The sequence below is a fragment of the Megalopta genalis genome, chromosome 11 (genome assembly GCF_051020955.1).
Source record: "Megalopta genalis isolate 19385.01 chromosome 11, iyMegGena1_principal, whole genome shotgun sequence".
Taxonomy (NCBI): domain Eukaryota; kingdom Metazoa; phylum Arthropoda; class Insecta; order Hymenoptera; family Halictidae; genus Megalopta; species Megalopta genalis.
Window position 1 is genome coordinate 5,771,668 of NC_135023.1, and position 12,050 is coordinate 5,783,717.

The 12,050-nt window shown below is 50.1% G+C and overlaps 1 protein-coding gene across 3 annotated transcripts in view; it reads left to right on the forward strand.

Moving 5' to 3' along the window:
* The window catches only part of LOC117226001 (uncharacterized), a 35,804-nt gene extending 25,645 nt beyond the window's left edge, over positions 1-10,159 (forward strand). For all 3 annotated transcript variants that reach the window (XM_076525396.1, XM_076525394.1, XM_076525395.1), the window contains 2 exons: positions 8,330-8,500; positions 9,336-10,159. In XM_076525396.1, coding sequence (XP_076381511.1) covers positions 8,330-8,500; positions 9,336-9,805 — 641 coding nt within the window. In that variant the 3' untranslated portion in view covers positions 9,806-10,159. The remainder of the gene's footprint in view (positions 1-8,329; positions 8,501-9,335) is intronic.
* The last annotated feature ends 1,891 nt before the right edge of the window (positions 10,160-12,050 follow it).

The window sequence follows — 12,050 nt, forward strand, 5'->3', positions numbered from 1 at the left end:
TCGCAATCTCCGTGGTCGATCCAAGCCGCGGAGTAATCAGCGATCCTTGTAGATCGTTCATTACGAAGCGGAGCTGGATCGCTGGCCGGGACCGTCACAGTTCACGCCCAACGGCGTAATTCAATTTGGTCCCGGTATTGTTCGACATCTAATAAAGAAGACGAAAAACGAAAGAGAGAGCGAGAGAGAGCCGATAGACGAGCCGAAATCATCCGCAGACAAAATGAGAGAGGATCTCGGAGAGATCGACGGGAGGATCCGTGCCCTCTCGAGCGTGGATCACGTAACTGCCTCTCCACCTCCTCTATCCTCCACTTCTCTCTTGTTCCTCGCTTGCTTAGCCTCCTCTTCTTCTTCTCTATTTTTTCTTCTATCTTTCTCTCTCCTTCCCTCGCTCTATCTCTCGTTCCCTCTCTCTCCGGTTCTCTTTCTCGCTTTAGAGACACGATCCAGCCAATGTACCGGCTCGGATGTTACGAGTACAGGGATTTCGTGTACCAAGAAGAAAAAAGAGAACCAGAAGACGAACACAGCATCGGCTGGCTTCCTTTCGATCCTAATTCGTCTACCTCGGCGGTGTACTTCCGTTCACCATTCCAGCGGCCCCCGAGCCCCCCTTTGTCCACTCTTCCCATTCAAACGATTCTCGCGATCGTCTCGCGTCCCTCGATCCCACGGAGCGATCCATCTTTTCGGATTACCAACATTTTCCGGTTCGTCTAAATCCGTAAACACTCGCAACGCGAACAATTATCCATGATTTCTAAATCATTCTTTGAAGTGGTTAGTGCAGTTACTTTTTTACGGTTGTCACACCGATAAATTGTCCGCCGTGTTTTCTCGCTGAAACTTCCCAGCTCTCCTCGATGGAGTTGTTTCGATCCAGAGAAATTAACGCTAGGCTTATGAAACGCGTTCATTGCGCATAGATTATGTTAAAAATGCCTGAGAATCTGAATAAATGTATGCTCGTTATTTTGATGAAGTAACGCGATGCTGCTGTTAGCGCTCCGTTACCTTAACGTCGAACGAGCTAATACGAGGTATCGTTGACCGTTGGCTAGAATAATGGTCCTCCCGAATGGCCCTCCTATTTCCGAAGTATTTTTTGAAGTATTATTAGCGTTGTCCGGCCGAATTGAGGCGGTCGATTCAAAACTACGGTGGAAAACGGTTCCGTACGTGCACCGACCGTCCGGTGAAAAAGCGTGTTCCGGGCGACGATTTCGTTTGAAAAACCGAGCCGACGATTCGTTTGAGCTCGCCGATAAACGGTAACAGGGCCCGACGGGTATCCAGGCCCATGGAAGCCCGTGCGAGTAGCCACCGTAGCGACAAGAAACGCCGGTTCCTTCGGACCCGATCGCAGCTTTTTTCCGTCGAAACTTAATTGATCGCCAATAAACGGTCCGACCCGAGCGTGAACAATTGATTACAGATCGATGTCGCTTTCGCCGAATCCTGGGATCCTCCGTTCCCGCCGAATACACGGGCCCGGTTGTTTAAACAAATTACGCGCGCGTTCCGTTTTCTCGGAATGCTATTTACAGCGAGAACCGTGGAGGTTGACGTTTGTAGAACGACGACTCCAGAGTCGCCGAGATGCGTTGCGGCTAGCCGCAATCCTTCTTTTCACAAAGGAATACAAAGGATCAGCTTTCGGATGGCTCGCAGGTCCTTTGAAATTTTTAATTCGTCGCTTCCGGCGGCCATTTACGCCCCGAGATCTCGACGATCCCAGATTGAAACTGAAAGGCTCGTTTTGCACTGATTTGAAATCTTGCTGGCACGAAAAAAAAAGTGTTTCGCCCGAGGAACGTAATTTTAACGTAATTTATTTATATATTCGGGTGAACGCTTATTTCTACGATAACAAAAACGCTGCATAATTTATGTCGAATGGAGAAGGATCGGTGAATTTATTAACACTTCTGCAATGACTCTTCTGGACACGAGAGAACGTACATTCATCGTGACCATGAGTGGCCCATGGTCACGGTCCAATCGAAACTGCATTCCAAATGAAGGCTCGGACGAAAGACATAATTCGGTCGTCGGACAGAGGACAATTGGTCTAAGCGCGTCCCAGCGATAAAAAGTCGCAGCGTCGGACCATGCCCGTGATCGCCGGCACAATTCTCGTGTGAAATCGATGATCTCGGAGCACTGCTAAGGCCCGGAGGGGCTCGTCCGGGGCCCGAGAAGTTTCCGGGCGCACCGGCAGGCCCTCCTCCATTCATACTCTTCATTCAGTCTCGAAATTACGCGCGAACGTGGAGCGGAGAGAAGAAAGAGGGTCCGCGAAACGCATCGCGGAACGCTCCTCGCCGAAGGGAAAACGAGCGGGAAGGGGGCCCGTGAAAGGGGGGGATGAGTGGAACGGGGGGCAGAGGAGGGCCCAGAAAGTGAGAGGAAAAAAGGGGAAGGAGGAAGCGTGTCGATCTTTCGTCCAGAAGCTGCGGCATTGTTCGGCCACGGAGCAAATTGCGGCGTGCGTGCAAAACGCGGGCCCCTCGGGCCCTTGCTAAACAGATTTCCTCCTTTGAGAACGCCGACCGATGAATGACGGGGCCCCGGCTCAATGGGAAATAACGGCGAGTGCGCGAAAACGCGAGCAGGACGAATGTAATTGGCCTGTCCCAATCTGCGATCCGCGATCGACGACCGGTCCCCGACGCAAATCATCGCGCCGCGTCGGAAATCGGGGCCCCGAGAAAGATTGACGAACCGTGGCGTGGACGCCCGGCAAATTACCAGGACCCCCGTTCGTGTCGTAATGGTGGACGATTGTTGTCCGAGGTGACTGCACCGCTGTCTTCTCTCTCTCTCTCGTCCGCATCGACGAGACAACACGACACGACAAGTACCCGGTAAATTGCGAATACTACTCGTCGAGTCTTTTGCGTCTCACGAATGTCTTCCCGATCCGGACTCATTGTAATCTTCTCTCGGCAGTAATCTCCCATCATCAGCCATTCATCGGGCCTCGGTAATTCGGGGTCGCTGCGGCGTTTTCCGGAATGCTAATTCGTTTGGGGCTGCTTTCGTTTTGATATCGGTTTCACAGATTCTTCTGATTCCGTGCGACGGTTTCAAGATATACCACGTAGTTAAATAATGACCCGAAAGAAGAAGTTACCATTCCGTCTCCGTGACAAGGGCCGGATCAGATTATCGAATGAAATACATCAATTCAAACGAACTCAACGCCAGAATATTAAAAACTTCACTGTCAAATTAGAATTGAAAAATTGATTATCCGGGCAAACGCTTTCGCGAGCCACACTAGGGGTGACGCGTGTCGAACTTCCAAGTTGCAGTAGCGAGAGCACGACGAGAGAAGAGAATTGAGAGATCCGAATCGCGCGTTTGCCGGAGAGGTTGCTTTCTCGCCGGGAGGGTTCAAAGTCGGAAAGAGATCGGACGCGCGGAACAGCGTCGAACAGACGAAGCCGTGGGGCTTCGTTTCCCACCGAGATAGATGCTCGTTTGGTCGTGTAACGTAAGTCGATATTGCGTCGTCTCGATATTCCTGGTCGACACGAATGACGACACACGCACGTAGTTGGTCGGCCACGGTGTGTACGGCGCACACGTACTTGCTCGTCGGGCCCGTGAACGCTGGCAAAGCCCGCTCCTAACGTCCCGGAGCAGAGAGAGAGAAGTCTTACGCATACGAGCGGCCAGGAAACTCTTGTTGCCCCGCATATGTATCGCTTACCGTCACCGATTTCTTCTTGCGCCAGGTATCCTGTGCCGGGGATTGTGTTTCTTCCCTGCAACGTCTTCGGGATCCGCGGCTGCCAGGATCAGCTCCGCGGATGCCTGGGAAATCTGCGAGACGATCCTTCGTAACGTCCCCGATCGACAACGATCTCTCGGGCACCCTTCGATCTCGGGCACCCTTTACCAGAAACCGAAGATAGAGTCGCGAAGATCTTGGGGCTCTCGGAACCCTCGAATCTCTCGTAGAGCTGCGTCGTCGGCAACTCGAATCGCGACAAGATCCTAGATCCTGTCGGGGCTCGATTCGAGGATCGCGCAACAGCCTCTGCTGTCGCGGATCGGTCCGGCGAGCCATTAGCCGACGCAACGAGACGTCTCGAGGCATCCGAGCGATTTCCGCGCGGATTAGTAGACCGATCTCCTCGGGGGAGGAAGATGAGGCCGAGATCGAACCGCGCCGCTCCGGCTAGCGGTAGCACGGGGCCGGTAGTGTGGGGCAGAGTTAGGTGGGAGAGAAACCGAGAAACGACGAAATGACGGCGGTCGATGGACGGTTCGTTAAGTAGATGGCTGGTCGGGGGACTAAGCACCAAAACCACCTCACTGTGGTTTCACACCCGCAGAGCAACAGAGAAAGAGAGAGCGAGAGAGAGAGAGAGGGAGAGAGACAGAGAGACAGACCGAGAGAGACGCCGAAGAGAAGGAAGTAGTAAACAACTCGGAGTTCCTTTGGTCAGGACTCGTGCGTTCCTTCGGTCAGGATCAACGCGGCGAGGTTACTATCGCAACTCCTCGAACTCAGTCGCCTGAGAAGCGGCTGGGCACCGTGACGATGCCCTGGCCATCAATGAATGCTGAGTCAACGACGAGAAAGCCCCGTAGATCGTTGATCCCCGATTCGATCCACTCCTTCCCGATCGTTGCGATCTTCACTGAACTGTTTCGTCCTCGGTGGCGCGAATTGATTTTCCTGGTGATTGATTGTACATTTGCTGCTGGCTACCGCGTTCTTCTCCGTTGCAATAATCCTTGCTACGAGCAACAGGATTTCTGCCAGTCAAGATGCTTCTTCTCGATGAAGTTGTTCGACCTTAGTTTCCGACGTATTTATTGGAATAAATTGACTGTGCATGCACACTGATCTGGAACTTGACGAACGAGATTCAATCCGATCTTTTTATCGCCGAAGAATCTGAAGCGTCCGTCGGAATAAATCGACTTTACGTGCACGGTGATCTAAAACTCGCTGCAACTTAATATCGAACGAAGTGTAACGTGCTTTTTATCTTGGCTCGAGCTCGATATCGTCTTGGATACCGTGCCGTGATATCGTCTAGAACGGCTTTTCGGCAGCGACTGCCCCGGCCACGTCCGAACGGAAGATGCTGATCGCACTTCCTCTCGACCGAAGTTTTCGTACAGCTTCTAGTTCATAGAACCAGCATCCCCCCTCTTCCCTGAAGAAGCCACGAAACGGACTATTATCCAACAGATGGTCGCCCGAACGCCGACCCACGGGCTGGTGCGCCTTTGTTTTGTTACCGTTGTTCCGGTAATTGCGGCAAATACACGGCCATTTTCGGTAATCACCCGCACGCCCCCATCCCCGAGGCGGTCCCCTTTGAGAATTCCGAAACGACCTCGACCTTCCACGGCCGGTAGGCGTAACGACAGTTTTACCAGGGGACCCTCGACCTCGACCTTATCTTTCACGCCGCATCGGCTCGCCCTGGACCCCCGATACCCGGCGCGGAGTGTCACCTTTTCGGAACCATGATATTATTCTTCTAAACCGAAAGCAACGATTTCGCGCGAATCGATCGATCCTAATGTTCCGCGCGATTTCATTCGGTTCTTCGGTGCTTTTTTTCAATTCGGAAACGAAACGAAAGAGCGCGGAAAATAACGATAGAATCGGCCGCGGCAGTTTCGTTTAAAATTCCTGGTCGCGAAAGGAACTTACCTCGGCGTCTTTTTAGCCTCTAGTTAAGTCCTCAAAGTTTCTACTCGACCACAAGACGAGCGAATCGCACGATTCCCCGTCCGCTCCGGGCAAACCGTCGGTAAAAATGCTCGCACACGAGAACCGTCCGGAGGACGGCAACCTGAAAAGACAACCGGCTGCAAGGAAATTCGACGGGAAAGATTCCGCGGAGACGCGAATGCAGATCCGGAGGCCGTTTACGAGGGAATTAGCAACCGTTAATTACAAAACCACGGCGGCGTGGTGCGGCGCGGCGCGGCGGCCGTTTTCTTGCGCGTCGCAACTCTCCTCGCAAGCTCCGGAGATTACGAAGCGTGCAGCCCGAGTCAATGGCGAAACCGGAGATTTATCGGCTATTAAAATCGACGGTTTTCTAATCAATTCTCTCTGCGAGTACCGCGCCTTGACCTGGCCTACCTGTTAGTTTCCATTATACCGTTTTCTTGCGCGGAACACGTACACACAGAAATTGGCACGCGACACATGAAACTAATCTTATCCGTCGAACAATGTCCACCATTTTTACACGGAGTCGAGAAAAATCTCGACAGCGTGAAATATTGTTCTACAGCGTTGCGCAATCCTTGTAGAAAGTTAGATGAGGAGGACTGAAGAAAGATCTAAACAAAATCGCAATTTCCGACTCGAATAAAAGCTGCTTGCTTCGCACAATTTTAAAGGATTTCCACCCCAACAACTTAGGTACACGAAGTGGCAGAAAAATGTGGTGCAAAATGATGAAAAATGTGTTTGGAACTTCGCAGATTTTGTCCGGGAGATTTTTAAGTAGATTCGGCCGATGGTCGGACAAATTGCTCGTTCCAAAGCGAGCTGCTTTTAATATTATTCCATCTTAAATAAACTACGGAAATTAAACGATGCTGCACGCTACGGAATACAATTGTTCGAGGCAGTTCTAAGTAGATTTAGCGAACGATCAGATAAAAATCTCGGTCGAAGCGAGTCGCCGTTAAAGTCTGAAGGCAATCGCCTCGCGCTCTGTTATTTTCTCGTGCAAGTTTGTGGAAGGATGGGCCGTAGCGAGAGATTTTGAATTTTTGGCAGAGAAGAGTCGTAAAATCCCGGAGCACCCGGGACTTCTCGGTAGCACGGGTCTTCCCGGAATCGGCAGAACGGCGCCCTTGAAGGAGCGGGTTTTGTCATCGAGCGTTCCGTCGAGAATCACCAATGTCCGGACTTTCCACCGGCTGTTCCCGCTGCCAAACGAGCCTAGCATCGCGAATGCGACTCCGCGACGATGATACAAGCGGTTCTTTGAACTCCGCCGTCGCGTCGCGTCGGAGTTTTACGGGGAACGTGTTCCACATTCTGCCGTGACACTTGGTTTCGTGGGAAATTAACGAACGGGGATTCTGCAGCGAACAGTCCTCGGAGGTCTCCCGAAAAAATCTGACGCGTTGCGCGAACGGCAATGATTCGCGCTTTCAATAAAAATTAAGAAAATTATTTAGTCTCCCGTCAAAAGTTTCGTTTCTTCGTTTTCGCATAGAATTTGCCGAAAGACGAAACCGAACGGTCGCAGAATGAGCGAATAAATAATGTTGACGTGGAAGAAATCTTGCGGTTTTCGAGTTTCGGATCGAAAAATAACGATCGACGGATGGTGGAAGAGCGGAAAACGATAAAAACTGGCACGAAGGGGGCGTTTTAAATAAATCCTCGAAGGCCGTCGGGTACGGGAAGCAAACTCTAGTGTTACAGATGCCGAATGAAAGGTGAAACGGCTCATCGAGGGGAATAAAGGAAAGAAGAAGTATTGTGTGTCGCCGGCGACTTTTTCGTGAAACATTATTCCCCGGATCTCTCGATCCGCGATCGTACGCGAATATATGTATTTCATAATCATTCCGATTCGTCGTCGTTCTCATCGCAGCAAGAGAGCCTCGTCGAATCACCGACGATGACTCAGCGAGCCGGGCGACGTTTTCCTCTTCGCGTTTCCTCGCTTTTACCGGGCTGCTATGAGTCTCGTTTGGCCACTTGGAAATTCATCGGACGTCCGACGGAAGTAGCGAGGACCGCGATTAATATTTCAGGAGATGTTAATCGCTGCTAATGATTTTACAACGCTATCTCGAACCTGCAACTTTTGACGATTTTGCAGGAGGTGTCGACAAAAATTACAGAGACCGTAGAGTCGAAGAAACAATTATTATTAATCAGTTGGCTGTTGCAATTTCTTCGAGAAGCGTGCGAGTTTCTGTAATTATACCATACATGTTCGATTTGCTTCGTAGTTTAATAAATTAATATATAATTAAATAAAGAATTTCAAAGGTATATATTCTTCTCAATCGATCAGCTATTTTCAACGAGTATACTCGTCACGAAGAAATGGCGACATTTTCTGCTAGAACGGATATACTCGCCGAAAACAGCGAACTGGTCAAGGAAAGAAACTGTCGAAGGAAGCGGAGAGAGACTTAATTAGTAAAACGTGAGTCATTTGATGTAGCCGACGATGTTACTCACTGGAAATCTCGGCGAAATCTTGTCGCGAGGATTGCGAACGTTTTTCAAAGGTTCTCGGCTACCTCCATTTTTCCCGATGAATTCCGATTTATCAGGACTGACGATAGGTATTTTATGTGTTCTCAGATACGAGTACAGGGACGACAGAGTGGGCCTATTCATCGTCGGCGCCGTCTTATCCAGCACCTCCAGTGAGCAGCGGTGGTTCCTTTTCGCCAATCCCTGGTGGAGCATTCTCGTACCCTGGTGAACCCCTCTCTCATCATCCTACCACGGAACCCATGCCATTGCCGACTGGTAAGCGTTCCACATTCGCGGCAGTCTGACTAAAATATTATAAAACCTGTTCTAAAGAGAACGTTCGCAGCGTATACCTCCTGTGACGCGGTAGATATTCGGAGAACCTGTTCTTCCTCTTCTGACGTAACTTACGACTGCTTTATTGCAGTATTTATAGTATTTGTTGCCTCGAAATTTCCTCGTTGGAAATCCTAGTTGACAATGCTTCGTTCCGAGAGTCCTCGACCGTCTACGATTGTCGAGAATTCTCCGGATAATTAAATTACAATTCTGTGCAGAAGAATCTTTGCTGACTCGTTCCAGCTATTGTTGAACCTGGCGGCATACGATTCTAGACAAGCGATCAGGTTCTTTGAACCGTCTCCACTTAGCTCCGATCATTACCTCGATTAATATCGATCGGAGGTACAACGCTTACTAACACTCTTAGAATCAAGTATATTCGATACATAGCTCGAGCTACCTAAATCCTCAACAACAGCGTTAGTTGATTAGCAAAAAATAAAAAGTTCCAAAATGTTTAACCTCCGTAATCCTCGAGCATTAAGATCCTAATCTACTCACGATGTCCGCCAAGGAACTGCATCCGAATCGCATCCTGAATCATATTAAAAACTCGTAACTTCGAGATGCACGATCGACGATCCTCCAACTTCCTCGAGCTTCTAATAACACTCTGTTATATTCTCGCCTCTCTAACAAAACATGGAGACGTTGCCGGAAGGTCCAGCATCCATGATCCTCGAGCACGAAGACTCCAATCCTCTTCCAACATGTTTAGAACCCCAGAGAAGAGAACCCAGCGAGATGAAAGCTTCTATTGCCATTATAGTGCTTCCCTCGGAGAACCAGCAGGACACCTACACGCCGAACTGCGTGTCGATGTACCCGGGCCACGCTGCATCGTCCTCTTCGTTACCCCTGGTGCCCAGCAAGTCCAGCGACCCGGACATCTTCGCCGGCGGAGGTACCGGAAGCGGTAGTCCTGGCTACCATTACAGTTCCTGGACCCCAGGACCCGTCACCCCGGTCCCAGTTGCCTCGCACAACTACAACCCGAACTACCAGGGCTACTACAACAACCCCAGTCAAAACTACATCAGTCCGGCGCCGATGGTCCTCTGTCCCCAGCTGTACAGCACCGTGAACCAGAACCAGATTCATCTGCACCTGCACGGCGACCTCAGCGACGAGCAGGTCACCATCGCCGGCAGCAATCTGACCATCAGCAGCAACAGACTGGAGATCGGGGTGCTCGGCGAAGAGAACGAGCAGAGGAACGACGTCTGGAGACCTTACTGAGCGTATCCTGAAAAAGTTGGGACTCCGTTGGGACTCCTTGGTGAAGACTTTGAATTCGGCGGATGAGGACGGTCGAAATTATACCCGGTGTTTAATTGTGATATCGACGATGTGTACTAGGTCTCGAAGAGACTTCCGAGGACTTTGGTGGTGATTCGGAGTGTAACGGTATAGATGACAGGCGACTCTAAGAGTCGGCTGGAACGGTGATGTCGAGTGTTTCCGAGCGAACTGATCGGATCCGAGAGTGATCGGTGTCTCGAGGACGCGTTCGACGAGGTTGATAGTCATGTAACGTTGTAAATACACAGATATTTTCCATGAAATAAAGTCTTGCCTGAACAGGTTCCTGAATCCCCGTCGAGTTTCGCTCAGGTCCTCGTTTCTTCTCGTTTCTGGGATGCGGCTTCCGGTCCAGGGCGGAGGATCGGTGTCGGAAACGGTTTCCGGGGGGGTTGGGAACGAAGGAGAGGGAAACAAGGATGAAAGGATCGCCTTCATTAGCGGCCGAATATCCTTTTCGGCAGCGGCAAGTAGAAAAATCTTTATCTGGCCGTTCGCATGGGGGCAAACCACAGAGAAACGGCTGGCCTCCCCCCTTCGGGGCGCGCGGAGGCCACGGATAATCCTTTTCACGAGCGCAGCGAGCTCTATTTAATATTTAAAGCACGCTGGAAATGACGAACGGATGGATAGTTGCGGTCTACACCGGCCAGCCTCGCAGTGTCCTACGTCCCTTTATTAGCAATCCGGCCTGGCTCTGGTGTCCTCGTTCCTCCACCGGGATCTCTGGATGGCCCGGGACCCCATTTTTGTTGCCGTACGCTGCCTCGGTGCATTAAACTTCCAGAGAATTAACGCGCAAATCCGTGAAACTCCGACGAGAATTTTTATTCGTTTCGTTGGCGCGTCGATCGCACAGAAATAATTATGTATTTAACCGGAGATAAAGTTGCCAAGCGCTGGAAACCGATTAATTTAGATTTCGTAGAGAAGCTTGAACGTATTTAGTCGCGTGTCTTGTCTTCGATCGGAGAAGATTCTATCGCTGGTTAACGATGAATTTCAAGTTAAAAGACGATTCGAAGGTTTCTCGACGGTGTGCGTGTTTCAATGAATTTTGAAGAGCTCCCGGAAGATTGCGTTGCGCAATCGCTGTAGAAAGTCAGCTAAATTGCTCGCCGAAAGAGGAATTAATAGATAAGCCGATGCATAGGACGAAGAAGCAATCATCGTGATTAGGAGGTTGCAGCTACTGCACGTCCATATTTCCCGTTTTCGACTATAATCGCAACGAAAAGGGTAGACCGTTCTGCGAGGTGATCGCCGGGATTCCTTGCCGGCAATTTGTCTTTTCGGTTAAATGCACTTTCCTCCTTCGCAACACGGTGAATTACTCGTAATCATAACTAATACAGAGAGATAACAATCGCGATGTTAAATGTTAAAATCTCGACTCTCTGTCGATTATTTCCCAATGCTTCCTGGAACAGATATCAAGCAGAAAAATCGAGGAACGACTTGGCGGAGAAGTGTACGAAAAGTAGGAAATTACGAGGAAATATTTCAACCAGCCATCGGCAGCGTCTCCGCTGCGTTTGCACTTTCGTACATTTTTTAGACAGCCGTTTTTATCATCTTCTGTAAAAATAACTTGTGCATCGTCAAATTTGTTTGTATTTTTTTTAAAAATCTGTTTCAAACATGAACGAATGATTTGTAAAGTAATTTCTGAAAATGAGGAACCGCGTACAGAATCGAAGTAGGGGAACGATTCGTAGTACGTGAGTTCTCTACGAAGAACTCGATTCCTCGCATGTTTCATCGAAGATGAAACGTTTCCCGGTGACTTCTTTCCCTTCCTCCTCGGTCATGTTTACTGCCCCAGCGAATGGGACGCCAGGACAGGAATAAAAGCGTGGAATAAGCGGAGAGGCGGCCGTCGCTCGTAAGCTTTCCTCTTTACGAGGACGACTCGACCGCAGACAAGAGTCTCCCGCCCTTTCCTGTGCCCGTTAAAATGAAGTAAAACGCTGTCCGCCTCGCAGGAAATAGTCGACACCTTCGATACATCTCAAAATCCGTCGTTCACCCGACACGAAACTCTTTTGCACCCTTCCAACCGAAGAATGCTCACCCCTTTTCGCCGAGACTCTTATCCGAAGCCCATCGAGCTCGAACCGAATTATCTTTTCGGCAACGTAGCAGCGCTGAAATATTTCAATCTTAATCTCGAACGAGGTAT